Source organism: Mandrillus leucophaeus, unplaced genomic scaffold (assembly GCF_000951045.1).
Source record: "Mandrillus leucophaeus isolate KB7577 unplaced genomic scaffold, Mleu.le_1.0 Scaffold64, whole genome shotgun sequence".
NCBI classification, from domain to species: Eukaryota; Metazoa; Chordata; class Mammalia; order Primates; family Cercopithecidae; genus Mandrillus; species Mandrillus leucophaeus.
The window spans coordinates 7,635,490-7,663,152 of NW_012106919.1; the positions used below are offsets into that span (position 1 = coordinate 7,635,490).

At 36.6% G+C, this 27,663-nt stretch overlaps 1 protein-coding gene across 1 annotated transcript in view; it reads right to left on the reverse strand.

The window, feature by feature from the left end:
* The window catches only part of SPAG17 (sperm associated antigen 17), a 242,530-nt gene extending 225,717 nt beyond the window's left edge, over positions 1–16,813 (reverse strand). Inside the window, exon 1 of the mRNA XM_012000865.1 lies at positions 16,615–16,813. Coding sequence (XP_011856255.1) covers positions 16,615–16,701 — 87 coding nt within the window. The 5' untranslated portion in view covers positions 16,702–16,813. The remainder of the gene's footprint in view (positions 1–16,614) is intronic.
* Between the last annotated feature and the right edge of the window lie 10,850 nt (positions 16,814–27,663).

Below are 27,663 nucleotides of genomic sequence, written 5' to 3' on the forward strand. Positions count from 1 at the left end.
TGAAGATACAGTGGAGGACTTTAATGAGAAAGAGTGAGATGGCGGCAGGAAAATCTTCAGACCAGGAAACTGCATGGCTGTAGTCAGCATGTACCTGGGGACCATTTGACTGGAGTAGAGGAAGATAAAGGTAGATAGGCAGAGAAAGGCCACATTAGGCAGGGATGTGAAAGCTGGGAAGAACACCTTGGATTTTATCCTGTGGGAACTGGGAGCTACTGATGGTTTCTATGGCTAGAGGTGAAACATGATCAATAGTCACCATTTCTTAACTAACATTTTCCCAGGACATTGCCAAACTCATATTGGCAACACTTATGTTTTACTTATATTTAATATTTTTCACTTGCAATAAAAATGATCACATATAACATCTAGGTGGATATTTTGACATACTAATTCCCTTCAGTTCCAAACTCATTCAAATAATACAGTTTTGTCCAAAAAGAGAAATTATAATGTGAGGTTATGAAAAGTCCATTTCCCTCTTAACATTCTTCCTAGCAACTCAGTTGTTTTCATTGGCTTTTATTAAAACAACCTTTGTGTGAACTGGCAATTTGTTTTGTAAACATCAATGAAAGCATATTTCAGAAAATATAGTAATAAAAACCAACTCAATTCCAGAAATCTGCTTGGTGCCAGACATCAGTCTTCAGCTCATATTATGAGTATTTCCAGTAAGCCTTAAATACACATTAACATAAGAAATAGCTTGCTGTTTAAGATCAAAAAGTTGAAAAACCCTTTGCTGCCTCTCAAAAATTGCTCAAGGGTTATGTCCAATAAAATGCATTTTCCTTTTTGATAAACTACATTTATAAGGGTTTTATACACTTCAATTCAACTGAACTCTTCCTTCCCAAATCCTACTTAGATCCAGTTTATTATCATCCTAGTATTTATATATTTTATAACTTTCTTTATTTAAGACGACTGCGATATTAACATTTCAACAATACCTATCTTGAACTCATATCCACTTTCTAGCCCTTTATAGGAATTAGAAGCTTTGTTCAAAACTCCAGGAACTTCCATTACTATTTTCTAAGTTAGGCACAACTCAGCTATTGTCACTAAGCTATATTTAATAATAGAAAAAAATTAACAATGATTCCTCAACTAGAAGTATAATAAGGAAAGGCTGCAAACTAAATGTTCTAAAGAACTTTAACTTAAATGCCTTCTGGTTGGCAGATGAAGTATCTCTGAAAAGTGAAATGGGTCATTGCATAGTTCTTCTCAGGACACAATCACAATCATCCTATATATCTGTTGTGATGCCTTTTTAATATAAAGGTTTTCTGTAAAACATCTAATTCAACTAACTCTCCTAGTTCCCATAACATACATTTCTTCACATTTCAAAGTAAATCAGTGAATTAATTCAGTATAGAGTTTGGGTGTATACCACATGCCTAAAACCATGCTAATTATTTTGGGGGACATATAAGAAGAGTAAGATGTGATTTTTAGCAGCTCATGTTCTATTAATACTTGTGTTCTAAAAAACATGAAATACATAGTGACTACTTCAAGACATTCTGTAACTAAGTATTAAGTTATAAGAGAGATCCTAGAACCAAGATGAAGGAAGAGAAACCGTGGGTTAGGGTTGCTAGGAAAGCTTGCTGCAAGACATGCTTTAAGAGAGCCTCAAAGATTTGATGGATGAGCAAGGAGTGGAAAGGTAGAAGTTCATGTCAAGCAAGGAGACTGAGTGAGAGAGCAGAAAAGAGGGAGATAACTCATCTATTGAAGTTATATTAGAGGCCACATTTTATGGAAATATTTATGAAATGAAATAAACATCATTTAATATTTACAGCAAGCTTTTGATGTGGATATTGTTGTCTCTATCTGACAACAGGAGAATAAATCTCAGAGCAGGTAAGAAAGATGCTCGAGGTTACCTGTTACATGGCTGACAATCAGGATTCAATATCAATGTGTGTCTTACGCAGAGTGGAGCTTTCTCCAGCAGCTCACTGCCTCCTTTATATGTCTATACAGAAGTGAGGGAACTATCTTGCCTGTAACAACTCAATTTGGTTATCTGTGGGATATCCTGTGGCTTTAGTCTGGAGCCAGACTAGAAAGAGTGGAAGAAGGCAGGCTAATTAGACTTTGTTCAAAGGGATTATAGATGGTCACCAGCTATTTTTAAAATGGGAATTAACATGGTGTGTGCAGTGTTTAGGAAAGATAAATAGTTTGACAAACAAATAGGTAATTCCAAGATGAGTAGAAGTAAAGGGCTCTTTTAAAAACCTAGGGACCAAATGATGTGAGCCTAGGCTATGATGAAGGCATGAGAATGAAGAGGAAGAGATAGAAGTGAGACGTTATAGAAAAAAATTAAGAGGACTTAGAGGCAGACTGAATATGGGGAAAAAGCATGGACAATGAGTTGTATAAGAGCTTTAGTGACTGTAAGAACTGTAGTGCCATGGACAGAAATGGGAAAGTTGAAATAAGGAGGTGATGTGAGACTTTGATGAGATAACTTTTGGCTGGCACAACCAGGGAATGTGGCATGCTTCCAGGTATCAGAAGGGGCCATTTTCTGTACTGTTTTGGAGCTAGAAAAATGACTATTTCCTAATCAAGAATTTATGTGTCTCACAGTAGAGCATGGTGTTATAAACTCAAATATTTCTATCTGTTCTATTTAGATGCTCTCAGTAAGAAGCCTAAGAGTTGAACATAAAAAAGAAAATGCTATGGTCTTTCTGTCCTCTAAATATGAAAGTCAGAGGATGAAAGATTATTACGGATGAAGTCTGAGATTTCAGGTAAAATAAGTACTCTTTTCACACTTATTTATTGGTTTTAAGTGACACTTCAATATCAAGTTTAAGTACTAATAGAAAAATTTTCAATAGACATTTATTAAATAACTTTAATAATATCTACCTCATGGCACTGCTGTAGAGAGTGACATAAGAGACCAAATATATAACATGTTGTGTGAATTACAAGGTTCACATAAGATGTTATGATTGTCACAACTTAGTATTAAGGAGGAAGAATGGAATAGTGAGAAAATATAAGATTTGGTTCCTGATGTGACAAATCACTACATGTCTTTGGACCTGATCTTAAAACTCCTAGATTGTCAGTTTTGTAAAAGGAGCAAATTAGACTAGATACCCTGGAAGTCTCCATCTCTGAATGAGTATAGTAAAGGACAGCACTATAATGTATAGAATCACTTAGTGTTTTTCAGCCTGTAAAAGTAATTTTTATGCAAATATTATCTCTTATTTGAAAAAGGGCAACCCTACAGTGAGAATGAAAATATAGAAATTGGAAGCAAGACCTAGCAGTCTCAGTTAGGACCTCAACATATTATAGCAGATGTTTCCAAATATTTTAAAATATGTAGATATTTATACTAAAGAAGAATGAAAATCTTTATCTTAAAGTGAACTCTTGATAAAAATTAGGCAAATAATCATAGGAGTTTTCAGTCCCTTGAGTATTAGGAAACTGAAATCTTCATTGCAGAATGAAATCAATGAATACTGGAGTAGTGGGTCTGGCTGGGTTAAGAGGTGTGTGGGTTGCCATAAACCTTTTTCTGTGCATTTAATTTTCCTGTGGTGTCACAGTAAGGGAATGGAATAACTGTCATGCCAATAGTTGGTCTCACAAGTATAGATGCCTTTTTGCTACATGTAAAAATGTGACTTTAAATGTTAGGAAGAAATAAAAAAAATACCAGCTTCAGATAATCTGCGAATATAAAAGTATTTAATGATTAAAATTGACAAAACTCCAATCCAAACCCTACCTGTAAGATGTCTAAAGAACCTAAACAAGCTTCCAGGTAACCCTGGTATTCTGAAGAACACATTTGAGGACAAAAAGCCCATAATATTTTAGTGAAAAAAATTTATGTCTGGTCTATGGATATTCTCTTTACTGGTACCATGCTTCACTTAACATTAATAACACTGTGTGATTTTTTTTTTTCTTGTGTTGGCAGAGAAATTCTGACCGTAACACCGTAGGGAGACCTCCTGAAACTATTGCTACCGAATAAAAGATGAAATGCTCCTGATTGTTGTAAATACAAAATTACATGCCGGATTGTGTAAAGACAATGCCAGGTTGGACTGTCAGAATGAGCCAACAGCACGTGATGTGCTTCCCACTGCAGAGAGCCTGTGAATGTGAATGGATGTGCAGTCAGGGAGGTTTCACATCACCAAGATTTCTATCCCAGAAAAGCAGATGTTCATAGCTCTGGGAATGGAATAAGACCCTTGTGGAGAGTCTATAAACAGATGCATGGGGGGCGCCTGTCCATATGGATAAGATAGGGCTATAAATGCCCTTATCTTGCCGCAGCTCTTCTAGGCCTCTTTAGGGTTAAGGCATACTCTCTTCTGAGAATTTCTAGTCTAACCGGTTGTCTAGTTTCACATCCTGTTTCTATGGATTGTTTGTAACCAGCTTTTGCTGCAACTGTTACTGCTGATTAATATCTTGCTAATCATACGTTATGGAAAGACTGTGTTTCTGTTTTAAGGCTCTGCTAGAAATTACTGATGCACACACTATATTGTCAGTTCTTACCTCTGTATACTGTACTTCTGCATACAGATGTTATGTTAAAGAATTACATTATCCCATGTGATCATCTCACCTCATAATCAAATGACCCTAAATCCCTCACTAACCTACCCCCACCCTCACTAAACTTAATGATAAATGCTGGGTATATCCAGTGCATTGGTGGCATCATGGAACCAGAAGGCGGTGACAGCCCTGGACACAGCTTTCACTATCTTGTGTGTGTCTATTATTTCTCGACCTGCCGATCCACCTGGGAACAAAGAGAGAGCCCCATTGCATTGCAGGCTGCTGACCAGATCCCGCAATATAACACAGGATTCTAATTAAAATATATAGCTCAGCCATCTCTGAACATGTGCATTATTCAGAGATAGGCTTTGTGTGCAATCTATAAGCTCCTAGAGGAAATGGCTATACTATTTAAAGAAGTCTGGAAATTTTTGTAAATTGCCATGAACAAAGCTTTTATTCATCTCTCTTTTCCCAGCATCACCTCCTATATGAAGGGATTGGAAAAAATGAAAAAAAATCAGAATTTATTAAAAAATGTCTTAGACCAGAGTGACACCAGCAAGATGGCAGGCTGGAAAGTTCCAGTCCCTCTTTGCCCACCATTTAAAAAAAAAAAAAGAAAAAAAAAAACCTAGAGACTAACATAGCAGTATAGGAGTTATGAAATCAGTCGAATATGTAACAAATGAATGACCAATCAAGAAAACTCAATACATAATACAGTAGAAAATGTTGTGGCACTTTTACTCTCCCTTGCTTCATGTCCTCGCTGTGGTGGTGTGGTGGTGTCATGGATGGGAGAAAGCAGCCCAATTCCTGATTCCCTTCTGTGAGCCAGAGGAGTAGAGTAAATCTTATTTGCAATGTTCTAAGCTTTCAGTGGGCAACCCAAGGGACTGTTTTATGTCTGATCTGACTCAGAGCTCAGACAGAGAACAGCAGGACAGCTCAAATCTCAGGCTGGCAGAACCTGTGGTAAGTGGCAGGCTTTTCGGTACGTGAAAGCTTCAGGGCAATGGCACACTCATGGATGCCTGGGGAAAGAGCTTATGAGCAGAGGAATACAACACCACATCCAAGGCCCTGAGAGGAAACTGTTGTGAGACTTTAGGAAATTAAGATATATTTAAAAGCAGTCATATATGGGGGAACATTTTTTTTAATTAAAAGAAAGCCCATTTCTACAAACCAATACAAAAATTAACTGGGTATGGTGGCATATACCTGTGGTCCCAGCTACTTGGGAGACTGACTTGGGAAGATTGCTTGAGCCTGGGAGGTCAAGGCTGCAGTGAGCCAACACTGTGCAATTGCACGGCAGCCTGGGTGATAGAGTGAGACCCTGTCTTAAAAAGAAAAAAAAAAAAAACTCCACACACAGAGCCAGGAAGAATTCATGCATGTCCAGAAAAGACCTGGAAAGATTTTAAGCCTTTATCCTGGGCTATTACTAAGGCTCTGGACATATCCCACTAATTAGTGAAAATTTTTTATACCAATCTTCAAAACCTGGAAGTGGCTGTTTTTTCCAATGCCCAATTTTCAACGAGGCATACAGATAAATTGGAACATATGGCCCCATTGAAATGTCCACAAAATAAATCTTCAGAAACTGTCCTTGAAGAAATACACACACTGGATTTACAAGGCAAAAATTTTTTTTTTTAAAAAAAAACTGTTTTAGATATGTTCAAACACCTACAGGAAAATGTGGTTAAAGAATTAAAGGAATTCAGAAACTGACATATGAACAAAATCAGAATATCAACAAAAAGAAATGATTAAAAAGAACCAAACAGAAATTCATGAGCTGAGAAATACAATAACTAAACTGGAAATTTCACCAGAGGGATTCAGCAGAAGACTTGATGAGACAGAGGAAACAATCAGTGAACTTGAAGACAGGCCATTTGAAATTATAGAGTCACATACACAAAAAGAAAAAAAATATAAAGAAAAGTATATAGAGCAAAAGAGACTTAAGGGATACCACCAAGCAGACCAGTAGATGCATACAGAAATCCCAGAAAGATAAGAGAGAGTGAAAGAGGGTGGACAGATTACTTTTATTGATAATGGTTAAAAGCATCTCTAATTTGAGGAATGACATGAATATGAAAATCCAAGCAGCTCAACAAACTCCAAGTATGATAAACCCAAAGAGACACATAATCAAACTATCAAAAGCTAAAGACAGAATTTTAAAGACAGCAAGGGAAAAGTGACTCATTATGTATAAGACATTCTCAAGAAGGTTATCAGCAAATTTTTCAGAAGAAACCTTGCAGGCCAGAAGGCACTGGGAGGCTATATTAAAAGTGCTAAAAGAAAAAGACTGTCAACTAAGAGTTCTACATTCAGCAAAACTGTGCTTCAAAAATGAAGGAGAAATGAATACATTCCCAGAAAACCAAAAGCTGAGGGAGATCATTGCATTAGGCAACACAAATAAAAGTACCCCAAGTCATAGAATAATCAAACTCTCAAGGTCAAGCATAAAGAGAGAATCCTAAAAGCAGCAAGAAAAAAAAAGTAGCAAATAGCATATAAGAGTTCGAATACATCTGGTAACAAACTTCTCAATGGAAAGTGTATAGGCCAGAAGGGATTCGGGTGACATTTTCAAAGTACAAAAAAAAAAAACCAAAAAAAAAAAAAACTTGCCATCAAAGAACATTTTATCCAGCAAAGCTACACTTCAAATACAAAGGAGAAATAAAGTCTTTCCGAGATAAACACAAGCTAAGAGAAGGCACCATCACCAGACCCATCTTAAAGAAAAGCTAAAGGGAGTTCTTTAATGTGAAAGAAAAAACACTAAGGTGTAAAAAGAAAATACTGGAAGGTATAAAATCCACTAGTAAAATTAAGTACACAAATAAACCCAGGATACTCTAATGCTGTAATTATGGTGTGCAATCAGCTAATAATTCTAGTATGAAGCCCAAAAGACAAATCTATCAAAAACTGTAATAGCTATAGCAACCTGTTAAGAGATAGACAATATTAAAAATATGCAAATTGAGACAACATAAAGTCAAAATGGGAGGTGAGTTAAAGTGTGAAGGTTTTTAAAATTGTTTGTTTCTATACTTTTCTAAGCTAAGTGGTCATCTCTTTAAAATAATTTGTAAGCCTCATGGTAGCCACAATGCAAAAACCTATAATAGATTCATAAAAATAAAAAGAAACAAATTAAAATATACTGCCAGAGAACAATCACTTAATCACAAAGGAAGACAGAAAGGAAGAGGAATTATGAAACAAGAACACAAGCAACAAATGGCCATAGTAAGTCGTTAATAACATTGACTGTAAATTGACTCAATTCTCTAATTAAAAAGTATAGAATGGCTCAATGAATAAAGACAAAAGACCCAACTCTATGCTGCCTATACGAAACCCACCTCACCTATAAAGACACACATACCCTGAAAGAGAACAGGTATTTCATGCAACCTGAAACCAAAAACAGAGCAAGAATAGCTATACTTATATCAGGTAAAATAAATTACCAATCATGACTGCACAAAGAGACAAAGGTCGTCACTAAATAATGATAAAGTTGTCAATTCAGGAAGAAAATATAGCAATTATAAATACGCATCCAACATCAGAGCTCCCAAGTATATAAAGCAAGCATTAGTAGTTGTAAAGGGAGAGAGTGATACAATGATTGCAGAAGACCCACTGTCAGTAATGGCCAAATAATCCAGACAAAAAATCACCAAAAAAAATTGGAGTTACAATACACACTACACCAAATAGGCCTAACTGATATTTACACAACATTTCACTCAAACACTGCAGAATAAACATTCTTTTCAGCAGCACACAGAACACTTTCCAGTATAGACCATATCTTAGGCCACAAAACAAACTTCAACCAATTAAAAAGAGTAGAAATCATATCAAGCATCTTTTCTGACCACAAAGGATTAACACTAGAAATCAGTAACAAGAGAAATCTCAAAAACTACACAAACACATGGAAATTAAACAACTTGCTTCTGAATGATAAATTGGTCAATGAAAAAATTAAGAACATTAAAAAATTTCTTGAAACAAATGAAAATGGAAAAACAACAAACTAAAACCTATGGAATACAGCAAAATAAATATTAAGAGGAAAGTTTATTGGAATACACTTGTATTCATAAAGTAGAAAGACTTCAAATAAAACAACTTAATCATTATATTAGTCAATTCTCATATCTCTATGAAGAAATACTCAAGACTGGGTAATTTATAAAGAAAAGAGGTTTAAAGGACTCACAACTTTCTATTGCTGAGGAGGCCTCAGAAAACTTGCAATCATGGCAGAAGACGAAGGAGAAGCAAAGGCACATCTTACATGGCAGCAGGTAGGAAAGCATATGAGCCAGTGCAGGGGAACAGCCTTTTATAAAACCATAAGATCTTGTGAGAGTCCCTCACTATCACAAGAACACCATGGGAAAAACTGCCCACATGATTCAATTATCTCTATCTGGTCTCTCTTGACACGTGGGGATTATGGGGATTACAATTCAAGGTGAGATTTGGTTAGGGACTCAGATCCAAACCATATCAGTCATGCACCTCAAAGAACTAGAAAAGTGAGAACAAATCAAACCTTAAAATTAGTGGAAGGAAAACAATAAAGATCAGAGAAGAAATAAATGAAATTGAAGCTAAAAAAATACAGATCAATGGAATAAAACAAGTTGGGTTTTTTTTGAAAAGATAAACAAATTGTCAAATCTTTAGCTAGACTAAGAAAAAAGAAAGAAGACCCAGGTAAATAAACTTGGAAACAAAATAGGAGATATAACAACTAAGACCATAGAAATATAAAGAATCATGAGAGACTATTATGAACAACTGAACATCAACAATTGGAAAACCTAGAAGAAATGGATAAATTCCTAACACACACAACTTACTTAGATTGAACCATGAATAAATAGATAATTTTAACAAACCAATAATGAATAATAAGATTGAGGTTGTAATAAAAAATTTTCCATCAAATAAAACCCCAAGACATGGTGGCTTCATTGCTGAATTCTATTGAACATTTAAAGTAAAACTATTACCAATTCTACTCTAATTCTTCAAAAAAATTGAGAAAGAATACTTCCAAACTCACCCTGTGACACCAGCATTACCTTGATACCAAAACCACACAAAGAAATAACAACATAAAAGCCCATAGGTCAGTATCACTGATAAAGTGATAAATATCATTAAAATGGCCATAACTGCAATTACTTTTGCACCAACCTAATACTAGCAAACCAAATTCAACAACACATTAAAAAGATAATTCACCATTATCAAGTGGAATTTATTCAGGAATGCAAGGATGGCTTAAGATAGGCAAATCAAGAAATGTGATACATTGTATGAATAGAACCAAGAACAAAACATATATGATCATTTCGATAGATGATGAAAAAATATTTGATAAAATTTAACATCCCTTTAGGATGAAAACCATAAAAAACTGGGTATAGAAGAAACATACCTCAAATGATAAAGGCCAAACTCTCAGCTAAAATCATACTGACCAGGAAGAAATGGAAAGCCTTTCCTCTAAGATCTGGAATAGGATGAAAAGGATGTTGAATTATACCACTTTTATTCAATATAATGCTGGAAATCTTGGCCAGAACAATTAGGCAAGAGATAGACATGAAGGACATCCAAATTGAAAAGAAATATGTCAGATTAGCATTGTTCACAGACATGATTTCATACTTAGAAATATCTAATGACTTCACCAAAGAAACTGTTAGAACTGATACATTCAGTAAAGTTGCAGGATACAAAATCAACATACAGAAATCAGTGGCACTTATATTCACCAGCAGCATACAATCTGAAAAAAAATCAATAAAGCAAGCCCATTTGCAGTAGTAATAAAATGCCTAGGAATCAATTTTATCAAAGAAATGAAAGATCTATACAAGTAAAACTAGAAAACACTGATGTAAGAGACTGAAGAGGATATACATAAAAAAGAAAAGATATCCCATGCTCATGGATTGGAAGAATTAATACTGTAAAAATATTAATACTATCCAAAAGAATTTACAGTTATGCAATCTCTATTAAAATACTAATGACAGTCTTCACAGAAATAGAAAAAAATCCTAAAATTTATATGGAACCACACAAGAACCAGGAGAACCAAAGGATTCTTAAGCAAAAAGAGCAAAGCTAGGGGCACCAAACTACCTGATTTCAAAGTATAGTAAACAAATCACCATGGGACTGGCATAAAAATGGACACATAGATCAATGGAACAGAGCAGAGAACTCAGATATAAATCCACAAATTTGTGGTAAACTCATTTTCAACGAAACTGCCAAGAGCTTACAATAGAAAAGGACAGTCTCTTCAATAAATGGAAAATAAATGCTGGGAAAACTGGATATCCACATGCAGAAGAATGAAGACCCTGTCTCTCTCCATATACAAAAGTCAAATCAAAATTGATTGCAGACTTATATCTAATGCCTGAAACATGAAATTATTAGAAGAAAGCATTGCAGAAATGCTTCAGAACATTGGTCTAGGCAAATTTTTATTGTGTGTAAGACCTCAAAAGCATATGCAACCAAAGGAAAAATAGAGAAGTGGGATCATATCAAGCTAAAAAGCTCTGCACGGCAAAGAAAACAATCAATGAAGTGAAAAAACAATTCATGAAGTGGGAGAAAATATTTGCAAATTATCCATCTGACAAGGGATTAATAAGCAGGTATTTAAGGAGCTCAAACAACTAAATAGGTAAAAACCCCAAATAATTTGATTTAAAAATAGGCAAAGGATTCAAACAGACATTTCTCAAAAAAGATGTACAAATGACCAAAAGGTATATGAAAAGATACTCAACATTACTAACCATCAGATAAATGCAAATCAAAGCTCCAATGAAACATCATCCCACCCTAGTTAAAATGGCTTTTAACAAAAACAAAGGGCATAATGAGTGTTGGCAAGGATGTGGAGAAAGGGGAACTTTTGTATACCACTGATGAGAATGTAAATTAGTATAGACATTATAGAAAACTGCACGGGGATTCCTCAAAAAACTAATGATAGAACCATCATATAATCCAGCAGTTCTGCTACTTGGTATATAGCCAAAATAAAGGATATCAATGTATCAAAGAAAGATTTGCACTTCCATGTTTATTGCAGCAATATTCACAATAGCCAAAGTATAGAATCAATCTAAGCACCCATCAACAGATGAATCAATAAAGAAAACTGTATATATGCGGTACATATGCACAGTGAAATACTATTCAGCCATACAATATGAAATCTTGTCCTTCGTAGCAACAAGGATGGAACTGGAGTTCATTATGCTAAGTGAAATAAGGGAAAGATGAATATCTTATGTTCTCACTCTTTTGTGGGAAATAAAAAAGTAGATCTCATGAAGATAAAGAGCAGAATAACAATTATCAGAGACTGGGAAAAGTAGTGAAGAGGGGGCATAGTTTGCTTAATGGATACAAATACAGAGCTTGATAGAAGAAATAAGTCCTAGTGTTTAATAGATCAGTAGAGTGACTATAATTTACAATTATCTATCATATATTTCAAAAAAGCTAGAAGAGAATAATTGGAATGTTTCTAGTGTAAAGAAAAGACAAATATTTAAAGTGATGAATATCCTACTTATAGTCATTTGATCTTTTCAAACTATATGATTGTATTAAATTAACACATGTACCTCTAAAATATGTACCTCTATTACGTATGAATACAAAAATAAAACTGATTTTAAAAAGTTTAACGGGAGTTATTCAAGTTGAAATGAAGGATGCTACATAGTAACTGAAAGCTATATAAAAATATAAATTTCTTTGGTAAAAAAATGCATGGACACATTTATTTTAAAAAGTATTATTATAATTTGATTTGCAAATCCACTTTATTTTCTACAGGAGTTAAAGAAAAATGTATAAAACTAATTATAAATCTAGGCTAATGGGTACATAGTATATAAAGGTACAATCTGTGACATCATAAGTCATGCAGAAGATGAAGCTGTAAAGTGAATTTATATAAGCAATTGATAGTAAGTTGGCATCAATTTAAGACAGATTATTATAATTTTATGATATATGTAATCCCCATGGTAACCACACAGAAAATATCTATAGAAGATACACAGAAGAAAATGAGAAGGCATTCTAAACATGTCACAAAAAAAAAATCAACCAAATAAAGGCACTAATGGAGGTAACAAAGGACACAAAAAATCTGTAAGGCATATAGAAAACAAATAATAAAATGGCAAAAGTAAGTCTTTTCATACCAGTAATTACTTTAAATGCAAATGTATTAAACCCTACAATAATAAAACAGACTGGCAGAATGGATTAAAAAACAACAAACAAAACTACTCAGAATCCAAGTATATGCTATCTGCAGAGATTCACTTTAGCTCTAAGGATATGCATAGGTTGAAAGTGAAGGAACAGACAAAGATATTCCATGCAAATATTAATAGTAACCAAGAGAGAGCAGGGGAGGTTAAGCAACTATAACACAAAAAAGACTTTAAGTCAAAAGTTGTTACAAGAGACAAAGAATGAAGATGCTCAACATCACTTATCATTAGAGAAATGAACATCTAAACCACAGTGAGATATCACCTCATATCTGTTAGGACAGCTATTATTAAAAAATCAAAAATAAAACCAATAAACAAACAAAAACAAACTTCACCAAAAATAAATAAATAAATAAAACAAAAAATAAAAAGTGCTGGCAAAGATGTAGTGAAACGGAAACGCTTGTACATTGTTGGTGGGAATGCAAAATGATGTAGCCACTATGCAAAATATGGTAGTTCCTCAAAAAATTAAATCTGGGCACAGTGGCTTAATCCTGTAATCCCAGCACTTTGAGAGTCCGAGGTGAGAGGACTGCTTGAGTCCAGGAGTTTGAGACCAGCCTGGGCCACACAGACCCCACAGCCAAGAGGTGAAAGCAACCCAAGAGTCCATCAATGAATGAATGAATAAATAAAATGTAAAAAGTAAGGAAACTCTGATACATGCTACAATATGAATGAACTCCGTGAGGACATTATGTTAAGTAAAATAAGAGTCACAAAAAGACAAATACTATATGATTCCACTTACATGAAGTACCTAAAGTAGTCAAATTTGGAGAGACAGAAAGTACAATGACAGCTTCCAGGGGGTGAGGAGAGGGAAGGATGGGGAATTAGTACTGTTTAAATAGTACTGACTGCTAAAGTTAACACTTCTTCCTCTCACTGTGGCCAACAGAGCTTGCTTTGACCATTGCATGGAAAGATTTTAATCTCTATGATACTAAGGCATCTTTGACTCTTTAATGCTGCTACGGATAATAAATACAATGTCTGTGTCACATACATACTAACACAAAAGGGTATTTTTATAATCGTATTGCCAATGTACCTATTTTCTTTTTATATAATTTGAGATGTGATATTTCACTCATATCAATAAGTTAAATATTTTGGTATATGGATAGCAAAGATAGTGAATGACCATTTCCTTGATGGAATTAATTTAGGAGCAATGTATACCCAGAAGTGGTCTAACGTACATTTTTCTCCCAAACTAAATGTGTCAGATTTACTTTGTGCACATATTAGTCTCCCTACATAAAATAATCATGCTCCTTCATTCTACCTGTTCAAATTCCACCCATTATTTAGAGCCCAGGTGAAGGCAAATATTTTACAAATCATATCCTGACTATCCCAGCCCATATTCATCTTCCTAACCTCTAGCCTCTATTTAATCATTTAGTGCTTAGTGATAGAATGCTTTGTATTATTTGCTATCATTTTATATTTTAAAACCAACTAAAATGTATAAAACAGTTGATAATTATTCCAGCCTGAAAGGACAACCTGAGACAGTGATACAAGGTAAATTCAATAAAACCAAATTGTGAACTTGTTTATTCTCTTTAAAGCCTACCCAACATGAACATGAGTTCAAAAATACTATTGATTTGGATTATCCAACGAGTTCATTCTAAAAACTGGTTTATGGAAGACTGGAGGAATTCCTTCCTTCTCTCTCACCCCCAACACACACACATAATACAACACACACACTAGCACACACACTCAATCACACATACTTGGACATGAGTAACAAGTGTACAGAAAGAAACTCTCTGGATACTAAAATAATAGAGCACACTACGCATGCTCAAAATTCACACACCCTCAGTCATCTATAATCTAAATTCAGAGTCCGTTTCATTGGTGGTTAGGGCATGCCTCTGGGCATTGAACTGCTGGGTTAATCTGGGAATTATTCATTTAGATCAGACATGAAATCAAGCAGAGAAAAATGTGAGAGGAGGTGGAGGGTAGTTGTCTTTTTCCTGCAATAAGAAAATGTGTATTCCAACAAACCGAAGAAAATTGAGTTCACTCTTTATAGTTAAAACTACATATTACTTTGAGTTCAAATTCTTTCTATTAATACATAAGATTTATTGAAGTTATATTGTTTGAGTAGGATCAAGAAAGCTGAATATTATTTCAGGTTTTCAAGCCATAAGGACAAATAGTGCCTTTAGGTTTTCCATTCAACTAGGAAAATTATAGCTTCATATTTGCAACACTAAAGCTAATGCAGTGTCAGCACCTCCATCAAACTCCGTTGTTCAGCAGTTTATAATTCAAGCAGAAATGTTCACTCCAAGACCAAACTTGGCCTACACAATCTCAAAGAAAATGGAGAAAAAATTATTTTGGCTAGCGCTGACTTATAAAAGCAAAAGAGAAGGTGCTTTTACAAAGTGCTTTGAAAAACATTTTTGAGAATTTGAGAAAGTAACTGGGGATTACTGAGTTGACATCCGGCATTACTAAAGTTATAGAAAGGACCCAGAATTCCATGACATCACATCAGCATCAGGAGTATCATAAGTACTTGCATGAAATTCTTCATCAGGACTAATTTCCTTATCAAACAGAATTACTGTTAATAGGAAAATAAACAGTTATAGTGGAAAAATAAAGACAAATAGGTAAAAATTTCTCATGAGGGCAACACAAGACTTTAGATCAATTTTCCCTTTAAGTACTAACTCTCTAGTGCACCACATAGACATACATAAAATGAAAAAAAAATTTTTCCCTACTTTTTAAAGTAGTTCACAATGGCGGGCTGGAATTTCCAGAAACCACCTTTCTCTTCTCAAACGCTAACTTGTACTTAGAAACGGCTTAATGTAGAAGGGGATTTCCAGCCCCAGGTGACAAGAGCTATTGGGCTCCTCATTCACTGAAGCTGGGTGGGGATCCAGTGAGTTCGGGGATCTCATGCACTTTGAAGTCCCGGGGCAGGTGGTTTGTAAATTGCCTGGTGCCTTTGTGGCATCCTGTGGGTAAGCTGGCCGCCAACCCCTCATTGCTCTGATCTCTTACACCTTCAAAATATGTCAAAACTTTAATATAGTGGGATCGGGGCATTACATTAAAAAAATCATCTTTTATATCTATACAAGGCTCCCTTGTACTAAATACAGTGTAATTCTAGGCACTCCGTGTCTGTTTTCACTCAGCATTTATTAAAGCCCTATTATGGGTCAGGCCACAGATGATTTGATACGATTCTCATCCTTTAGAAGGGGTCAGGAGAAAACGAAAAGTCCACAAAAGGAACTCCAGTACAATTGTGGAGTGCCATCTGGACGACTTCACTGAAAAGGGTCTGAAGGTGTCAGAGCGACACCTCGTCTCTTCCCCACCACGCAGCTCTCACCAACCTTTGTAATCACACTGACTCACCTGGTGGGTGTTCCCTTCCTTCTTCCCTTAAGTTCCGCTCGTTTATCAAGCACTCCCTGTCCCTGGGACCCTGGGTCCTGGAACCATCAGGCCATGGAGAGATACGGATGAGAGGGCGAGCCCGAAGGCGTCATCTAGGAGGGTCTGGCCGGGCCTCTGGCTTTGCCGGGGGCAGGGAGGGCTTAAAGGGCTCAAGGCTCACCTGATTGAACTGTGCAGCTATGAGCGAGGGTTCCCATATCTTAGAACTGGTGTTCACAGTCCCGCCTTTCTCTTTCTTGGGTGCCATGCAAAGGACGGGAGGAGCATTGGCCTCTAAACTGGGCTCAGGCCCTGCCTAAGCGTCCCCGCTACCACAGTAACCGAAGCTACGCCCAGTTCCTGAACTACGTCGGCTCCCCTCCCCCAACCCGGTTCAGAGTGCTTGGGTCAACCGCTTCCGTCTCCACAGCAACGGAGTTTCAGAGCGCGCGGCTGCTTGAGGGCGGGCTTCGCAGTCCCCCGGTCCAATTTTAGGACTTTTCAGCAAGAAAGCTGCACAAGTGGAGAAGGGCAGGACGAGGCTGGCCTCGGCAGGTCGGGCTAAGTTCTTCTACGGTCTGAGGCGTTGTCTAGAAACTCAAAATCTCTGGAATCCCATCCAGGACTCCTCCACCAAGATTTCTTCCGATCCTGAGTAACCAAGATTGGAACACTGACCCCTTCAGGAGGCAGCCCATGCCGTTTTTTTTTTTTTCCAACCGCTCTAATCTGCCCCAAATGCTTCCTTATATGAGGCCAAGTTTGTCTCTCCTTAACCCCTACCCTCTGCTCTGGTCTTAGTTCTGCCTCCGCCTCTGGGGCCTTGGTAAACAAGTCCAATCACCTTTCCACGAGACCCCTTATCTAATTGTAGGTGGGATTAATGTACCTCTCTGCCCAAACAGCTCCAGCCCTTTAAACTGCCTTTTATTGATTGGTAAGTAGACTATTTCTTTTTTTCCCCCTTTTTTCCCACCCTGCACTCATCAATATCTAAAATATCCTGGTTGGACAAATTTCCCAAAATAATAATAGTAATAAAAACCATTGTTTCTTGAGCACTGGTTATTGCTATATACAAGATTATTTCATTTAATTCTCACAACCACCTTATCCCAATTCCCACAGTGTTTGATTGATGGTGCCAAGATTAGATCCTAGGATTATCTGAGTCACAGATCTGGTGTGCATAACTGCTACACTGCTGTCTACTACTGTTTTAGGCCTGCCAAAATGAGGGATACCCCCTTCTGGAGCTAGATTTACTTTTGTTTTTTATTGAAGTGAGACAAATTTGAGTACACCCTGGGGCAGAGCGCAACCAAAGGTGCCTTGCTGTCTCCTTAGTCTTATAAAATTCAGAACTGACCAGGGCTTAAGTAGCCATTAAGACCCTGCACTTTGCCTAGAGGTAAGATGCTTCAGTTATCCCAATGGCCCAGATGAGTCAGGTGATGCAAGCCAGAAACATAATTTCACTGGGCACAACCTGATGAATGGGTAACCTTCCACAGGGGGATGTTCTAAACCTTTTAATTGCTAACCCTTTTAATAACTTTGAGGACTAAATTGAGGGAAGGGGGATAGTGATATCCAGCCACTAGCATCCTTTTTCATTTGGGGGGCAGTTTTAATGATGACACTTCAACTTTTGTTCACAATTTGGACCATGAAAGGAAGTTTATGTTTACACCCTAATTCTTTAATACAGATACAGTCAGCCCTCCCATCATCACAGTTCTTCATCCCTGGATTTAACCAACTTTGGATCCAAAATATTAAAACATAAAATAAATATACAAATAAAGAAAAATACAGCATAACAACTATTGTATAGCATTTACATATTATTAGATATTATAAATAATCTAGATATGATTTAAAGTGTAGGAGAGGATGTGCATAGGTTATATGCAAATACCAGGCCATTTTATTGAGAGGTGAAGCCAGCTGGACTTCCTGGGTCCAGTGGGGACTTGGAGAACTTTTCTGTCTTACAAGAGGATTGTAAAATGCACCAGTCAGCGCTCTGTAGCTAGGATTGTAAAATGCACCAATCAGCTCTCTGTAGCTAGTAAGGCGATTGTAAAATGCACCAATCAGCGCTCTGTAAAACACACCAATCAGCCCTCTGTAAAACGCACCAATCAGCAGGATCCTAAAAGTAGCCAATCACAGGGAGGCTTGAAAAAAGGGCACTCTGATAGGACAAAAATGGAACATGGGCGGGGACAATAAGGGAATAAAAGCTGTCCACCACCAACCAATAGTAGCAACGTGCTGGGTCCCCTTCAATGCTGTGGAAGCTTTGTTCTTTCCTCTTCAAACCTTCAAACAAACCTTGCTACCACTCACTCCTTGGGTCCCTGCCATCATTTTCTTTTTCTTTTTCTTTTTTTGAGATGGAGTCTCACTCTGTCACCCAGGCTAGAATGCAGTGGTGGATCTCATCTCACTGCAAGCTCTGCCTCCCAGCAGAGGCAGACTGGGTTCAGGCCAGTGTCCTTCTTCAGCCTCTGGAGTAGCTGGGACTACAGGCGCCAGCCACCACACTAGTCTAATTTTTGTATTTTTAGTAGAGATGAAATTTCACTATGTTAGCCAGGATGGGCTGGATCTCTTCACCTGGTGATCCGCCCGCTTCAGCTTCCCAAAGTGCTGGGATTACAGGCGTGAGCCACTGTGCCCCGCCAAGGTCCCTGCCATCTTTAAGAGCTGTAACACCGCAAAGGTCCGCGGCTTCATGCCGACTCCAGACACATCATTAAGGGACTTGAATATCAGACATTTTTCTATCGGAGAATGTGAGGGGTCCTGGAACCAATTCCCTGTGGATACCAAGGGACCATTAAAGGAAAACAATTTCTAGAAACAATCTTTCACAGAAACTTCACCGAAAATTACAAGTTTTTATTTCTTGCTGGAATAAATGCAGTTCATCTTCTTGGGAGGGAATAGATAGATCCTATGGCAGCCTAACCATAAGCTAGATAATTTATATCTGGAAGCCGTCTTTTGTCATGAGAATAAAATAACTGATGCATGGTGATGCCGGAGAGAGATCTGCCAGAAAAGGATTTTCCTGAGAGTCTCTATAACAACACCTAGGCTGCTATTGATTACTTTTCATAGCATTTTCTCCAAAATTTTGTTCTTCACCAAAATTGTTTTAGCATTTGTAAGATGAAAATTTTCTTTGTATTCTGGCTAGAAAATAAAGTTGAGTCTCTTCCGGACCAAAAAAAAAAAAAAAAAAAAAAATCTACCGAATCATTAATTAGATCATTCTAAATTTTGATCAAGTTCTTCTCATAGTTTTAAACTGGGGGAAAAAAAGTCCTGCCTTTTTATTAAAAGGTAGTAAAAAGTGTGTTGGTATTCCAGGATATTTTACAAAAAATTTAACTAGCTGTTTGTGCATGTCACGCTACATTACTAATACTCTTTCTTCTTGAATGTGAATGCACACTTCAAAATAAACCATTACCTGCAATCAGTTTTGACGAATCACTAGCAGATGATTAATAAAATAGGTTGCAGATAAGAAAGGGAAAAAATGGAATAAGCAGAAAAAAAACTAAAATTAAGTGTTATTTAAAAATTGCAGAGATAGTGTCACTCGCCATTTTTTTTACAAGTGATAGCTGTCCAACCACAATATTGGCAGCAATAAGATGTTTGCAATATTTATTGTGACAAAAACTATCCAGTTGTTCATCAAACATTTTCTTTTCTCCTAATATGGGAGTCAGACATTTTTTTGGCCTTTCTTATTCTTAGATATGAACATGTGACTCAGTTCTAGCCAAGCCTGGCCTTGAAAAATGTCTCCCAGCATTGTTCATACCCTTTTTTCTTGATATTGGGGTGGCTTTGAAAACCTTGAATCTCTGAATGGTTTCTGCGACACAGAGGTCTCCCCTTCCCCTGAGGATCATCCTGCTTCTCCCACCAAAAGCATTTTCTTGGGACTATTGTGTAGGTGAGAATTAAATGGTTTTCTTGAAGCAGCTGAAGTACTGGGGTTTGCTATATCAGCCAGGGTTACCGTAACGACCCTAACATTTTTTATCATTTTCATCGGAGAGTCACCTGTTAATAAATCTAACACCAGCCAGCCTTTCTGAAACTGCCTGAGAGAACAGCTTTGTTACTTTCAAGGAGGCAATACACAATGCTGGCCACTGTGAGGGACGGGAAGATCTAACCCCTGCCTCCCCACTACCCCTGCATCAAGTGAGATCTCGATCTCACCCTTTACCTTGTTTTCCATCTGCATATACAGTACATTCTTTCACTCCTTTATCTAGTAAATAAATTTCTTACTTTAAACAAACGGTTTGCATATTTAAGTAATACAACATACTAGTCTTATATCACCTATACTTAGGAAAAATTGTTCCTATTTTTCAGAAGATAAACCAACTAGATCCATCGCCTAGCTATCCATATACATAATTTATAATTTTGAAAATGATTTAAAGGGATTGAACATTTTAAAAGCTAAAAATAAATATTTCAGAATGGAAGAGTGTATTTCTAGTATAATCTTTTATAGTTTCCTTGGTAAAGTCCTACCAGAATACAATTAAATATAGAAAGTTTTCCAAAATAGATTTAAGGAGTTTAAAATAAAGGTTTTATTACAGAATGCTTTTTGCCCAGTTTTGGCCTTTTCCATTATTCTAGGGAAAGTGGTACTCTAGATAATTTATGATACAAAATGGGAAGATATTATACCGTAACTAAATTTATAAGGGGTTTCATCATAGAATTGGTCTGTTTAATTTCAGAAAATAGGTGTGAATGACAATGTTCATAGTTTTAAGTAGCAAAAGTCATCCAGCCAAAAAAGGACCGTGCCAAGAACAGAAAAAAAGCGTTACCATCTGTCATACATTTATGCTTTTTTGGTATAATAAATTGTTTCCCCCACTAAATATGAGTTGAAACTTTATAAGCATATACTTTACAACATAAATTTTCCCATATGTCAGTGGCTAAAGCAAAACTATACTATTTGGGGAATTTTCTTTCACATTGGCAGGGTTACTCCTGGTTTGTTTGATTTAGTTTTTCCACTATGAGTTTGCATTTGATATGTTTAGTTTACCAAAGACTGTCCACTTTTAGAGATGCACGATTTCTTTAGGCTATGATTACTGAATAGGTTATTTCTTCAAGTATTATGCTTTGATCTTATAATTCACTCTTACTCAGGTGTGAAGTCAGTCATACTACTTTTCATACTCGAAAGGTTTAGCCAACTATTGACGTATCCAGTATTTCCATTGTTGTCAGGTAACATCGGGAACTATGGACCAATTCACTTCTAGGCCAGGATGCCAGGTATTCGAAATCCATTTAGCTGCAGCAACCAACTTGCCTTGGGTTAAGAAGGTCTCACAGATACCTACTGATTTCTCCGGTTGGTATCTTACATCCAAGAACACCTCTCGGTATACATATGTCTTGTTCACATGATGATCTTTGCATTTCTGACCTTCAAAATAGAGTGCTATAATGCCCTGTCTTTGAGTTTTTATTGTATGTGATACAGAGGGCTAGGTGTCTTTCAGCTACAGGGTCCAAAGCATATGGAGAATATTATACCTGCATTCTATGGTCAGCATTAGCTTCCTATTTATTTTTGAGTGCTATTTAAAGTGTTGACTTTAATCTTTAAAGCCCCTCATTGTTTAGAAGCCAGTTACTCCAGATATCACATCTCTCCCTATGCATCACTGTGGCAATTAAAATCAGCTGCAGTGCTTGCAGTTTGTAATCCCGTGTGAATTCTGGGGAGCCTGGGAGTAGATCCCTTTCCAGAGAAGAACTTCCCTAAGAACCCTCAGTTTCTGTCAATGATAAAAGCAGTATTTGGAGTTTATAGTTTTGGCCTTGAATGTCTTGTCATATATCTGTAAATGTCTGGAACCATAATTAAGTGCTGTTGATTTAATTTTTATGTTATTTGTAGTGAGAGAGTTTAGAATACTGAATCTACATTTAATGAATCAGAAAAATAACCGCTGTACATAGTAAAAATAGACAAAGCTAAAATTCATCTGTTTCATATTTATTAGTGTGGGAGTTTTCACTCTAGTGTTCTCTCAAGTCCTTCTTTGAATCTAATTTTAATATCTTCAGTGAAGGGATTTGCCCTGAATCCTTAGGGAACCATTTCAAAATCCATAACTCATGTAATTCATTTCTCTAAATGCTTACCTAAATGTTTGATTTCTTAATGTTTTATCAGATGTCTGTTACTTATAAATGTGTTCTATGTTAAATAATAACTTTCTTTTTGTTGTATACAAGGTAAAAGCTATAGTTGAGGTAAACCTACTCCAGTCTAACAGATGACACCAAGTAATATTATGCCAGATCATGGAGCAATCTTTTGGAGAGAACAGATGATTGGTACTTGGGCTTTGAGGACCTGGTAGCACTGTATATGAGGCTTAGGTGAAGAGTGGTGTCCACCACTTTTCTTACCCATCCTTTTTCAACTTCTCATTCATTTTTCCAGCCTAACCCTCAGCCTTCTTCAAAAAAAAAAAAAAAAATGCAGGATACCACTAGGAAGATTTCCAAATGACTTCCTAGGAAGTTTGTGTCTGACTATGATCTTGTAAATGTTAAATGCAACTGTGTTACCTTTTTCTATCTTACCATGTATGCCAATCCATAGTTCCATGAATTAATTTTGCTTTGCTAGATTCCAATTTTTGTGTAATATCGTGTTATGGAGGGAACCCCAACCAAAGGCTGTAGGATACCATAGTGCCCCACTTATTGAGAAGGGGTTATCATTCAGTAGGACCCAATTTTCAAGCTCACAGATCATTTGCTTACCTAATAGCTATAAAATGTTCTTTCTTAGTATTTTATACTATGTTCGTCTCATGGTAAGACAATGTTTATCTGATTAAATAAAATTGTATTTCTCAGTTGACTGGTGTTACCATTTGGAGGGATGGGAATGCTAGAAAAAGAAGGTTCTGGAGGGGTTGAGTGGCAGGTGAGGAAATTATGATTTTGGTTTTAGACACGTTCAGTGTGTGTACCGTTGAGACATCCAGATGTCTCAGGCAATTGGATATGTGGGCCTGGTGCTCACAGCAGGGATAGACAGGGGTGAATCATCAGCATATGAGGCTGAGTTTGCCCGGAGAGACCACCAAGTGAACAGGGGAGCAGAACCTAGATCTGAACCTTTAGGAGACTGGTTGTGAGGAAGAAAATAGATATGCAACCAAAGAGGTGTGGCACTGAAGCCAAAGGACGGGATGAGAGCATTTCTAAAATGAGGGAGTGTCCAGCAGTGTTAAATGCTACTGAGAGGTCAAGTGAGAAAGACTGAAAAATGCTTGCTGGATTTAGGGAAAAAAAGGTCAGCAGTAGTTAGCTACTCTACTTTAGTTACATTCACTGGAATGCATTTCCTATGCAGGTAATTTTTCCTACTGTTCCTGGGTCAAACTGATCTTTAAGAGTGAATTTTTTAAAAAATTACATTTCCAATAGTTTGATATGTGGTGGATTTATGGGCTGAGAGAATTAATATTGTTAAAACATCCATACTACCCAAAGCAACCTAAATATTCAGTGCAATCTCTATCAAAATACCAGTGGCATTCTTCATAGAAATAGAAAAAAAATTCCTAAAATTTATATGAAACCACGAAAGACTCTGAATTGCTGTAAAGCAACCCCAAACAAAAAAGAACAGAGACAGAGGTATTAATATTACATTGCCTGACTTCAAACTAAACTACAAAGTTATAGTAATTAAAACAACATGGTACTGGCATAGAAACACACAGACCAATGAAACAGAATAGAGAACCCAGATATAAATCCATGCATTTACAGTTAACTTATTTTCAACAAAGGCTGCAAAAACATACCCTGGAGAAAGGACAGTCCCTTCAATAAATGGTGCTGGGAAAACTGGACAACCACTAGAATAAAACATTGGAGAAATGCTTTGGAACATTGGCCTAGGCAAAGATTTCTTTAGTAGGACCTCAAAAGCACAGGCAACAGAAGCAAAAATGGATAAATGGGATCTTATCAAGTTAAAAAGCTTCTGCACAGCAAATGAAACAGTCAGTAGTGAAGAGACAACCCACAGAATGACAGAAAATATATGCAAACTATTTAAATGACAAGAGATTGATAGCTAGACTATATAAGGAACACAAACTACTCAATAGCAAAAAAAAAAAAAAAAAAATTAAAACACCAAATAATTGGATTAAAACATGAGCAAAAGATCCTAATAGACATTTCTCAAAAGAAGGCATACAAATGATCAACAGATATATGAAACATTGTTCCACATCACTAACCATCAGAGAAATGCAAATCAAAGCCACAATGAAACATAATCTCACCCCAGTTAAAATGGCTTTATCAAAACGACAAAAAATAGCAGATGCCAGTGAGGACATAAAGAAAGATGAACTCTCGCAAACTGTTGGTGAGAATGTAAATTAGTACAGACATTATGGAGATCGGTATGGAGGTTCCTCAAAAATCTAAAAATAGAACTATTGTATGATCTAGCAATCCCACTGCTGGGTATATATCCAAAAGAAAGGAAATCAGTATATTAAAGAGATGTCTTCACGCCCATGTTTATTGCAGCACTATTCACAATAGTCAGCATATGGAATCAACATGTGTCCATCAATGGATGGGTGGATAAAGAAAATGGGGTACATTTACACAATGAAATATTAATTGGCTATAAAAAAGAATTAACTCTTGTTGTTTGCAACAACGTGGATGGAACTGGAGGACATTATATTAAGCAAAATAAGCTAGGCACAGAAAGATAAATATTATATATTCTCACTTATATGTGGGAGCTAAAAGATTGATCTCATGGAGATAAAGAGTAGAATTATGGTTACCAGATACTGATTAGGGTAATAGAGATGGGTGGGGAATAAAGAGGCGATGGTCAATGGGTACAAAAATACAGTTAGATGGAATAAAATCTAGTGTTTGGTAGCACAATAGGGCAATTATAGTTAATTTATTTTATATTTCAAAATTACTGGAAGACTGGAATTGGAATGTTTGCAACACAAATAAATGACAAGTATTTGAGGTAATAGTATCCCAATTACCCCTATTTGATCATTACACATTGTATGCTTGTATCAAAATATCATATTCTCTAGAAATATGTACAGCTATTGTATATCCCTAAAATGTAAAAATAAAAATTTTGTTTAAATTGTGTAAGCTGGCAAAATTATATCTATTACAATACACAGTTTTTATTATATACATTTTAATATTTGTAATATTTTTTCTTTTTTTTTGAGATGGAGTCTCGCACTGTTGCCCAGGTGGGAGTGGCACGATCTCGGCTCACTGTAAGCTCCGTCTCCCGGGTTCATGCCATTCTTCTGCCTCAGCCTCCCAAGTAACTGGGATTACAGGCGACTGTCACCACGCCTGGCTAATTTTTTGTATTTTTAGGAGAGATGGGGTTTCACCGTGTTAGCCAGGATGGTCTCGATTTCCTGACCTTGTGATCCACCCGCCTCAAGCCTCCCAAGGTGCCAGGATTACAGGTGTGAGCCACCACGCCCGGCCTGCAATTTTTTTTTTTTTTTTTTTTTGAGGTGGAGTCTCGCTCTGTTGTCCAGGCTGGAGTGTAGTGGTGCAATCTCGGCTCACTGCCTCCCGGGTTCACGCCATTCTCCTGCCTCAGCCTCTGGAGTGACTGGGACTACAGGCGTTCACCATGACGCCCGGCTAATTTTTTGTATTTTTAGTGGAGACGGGCTTTCACCGTGTTAGCCAGGGTGGTCTACATCTCCTGACCTTGTGATGCGCCCGTCTCGGCCTCCCGAAGTGCTGGGATTACAGGCGTGAGCCACCGCGCCCATCCAGGCCTTCAATTTTTTTAAGATATCAGTGAGCACTGGCCTCTATGCACAGTATCAAGAAATTTTCACAACACTGGTATCTTTTAAGTTTTAAAATGTAATAGTAAGGAAATCATCCTATTAAAATCTACTTTAAGCGTGTTTTGTGAATGTGTCAGTCTGAAAAGGGAGGAAGGATAATGTCATACTGAGGAAAAGGCCCTATATTGCATTTCTGTCCGCTTTCAAATACACATTCTCAGAAAACTTCCAACAAAGGTTTTACCATTTGACTGACAAAAATGAATATAAGTAAAGAATATGAGAAAAAAGAAAGCACTTGAAGTCAGACGCTAGGAAGCAAAGGAAAACGATAAGAAAAGACTCATTCAAAAACAAAATTTCAGCCAGTGCACAAATCTATCAGCAGAACAAATAATGCTTCTGAAGGTGGTGGTGTAGGCTGGTCTCTCTGTCTCCTTCCACTTCTGAATGAATCTATTCAGGTCTTCTGCCATTTCCTTTATGGGAGCCAACTGTTTCTAACTCTGCCCACCCAAATAACAGCTTTATTGGCTCTTTCTTATATTTCAACTCTGCACTGTATTAAGCAAAACAAAACTTTATTCTTTGTGTGTTATGCTTTGATTTTGGTGCTTTACTTTTTGTTTTGTAAATAGCAGTGGCTTCTTTATGCTCCCATGGTTCTTTCTTTTCTTTTCTTTCTTTCTTTTTTTTTTTTTAAAGCTGGTTATAATCTTTAGGCTTCCATTTTTGTTCAAAATCAAGTTACACAATTTGCCAATCATCCACATTTTAAAACTTTTACGATTATTTTTGCATAACTGTATGCACTTCACCTGAGCCAGCTGTCTTAATCCTTTAGAGTGTGGCCATTTTCCGCTACTATACTTTTGGGTAATAACCGTTGCCAATTTTATCCCACTAAGTAAATTCCTCATTTTATTGAAATTGTTTTTATAAAGCTTAAGTTACTCACATTTATATGCATAATCTCTTCTCCCTCCCCGTTCAGTCTGGTCGTCGTTTGAAACCCTATTAAGCTATTTGTTATCACAGTTTCTAAAACTTCTCCTGATATTAGCTGTTCAACTTGTCATATAGTCCTTCTTCAACACAGGAGGCTAATTAAAAATTGGAGAATCCAATCATAGACCTGAGAGGCACTTTCAGAGGGCATCTTGTGCCCTTGAGAAAAATCAACATGCTTTCTCCTGGGTTCAATTCCCTGCCCCACTCCTTGCTGGCTGTTTGATGACCTTGAGCAAATTATTCAATCCCTCTTTGCTTCACTTTTGCTTTGTTTTTTAAAATGA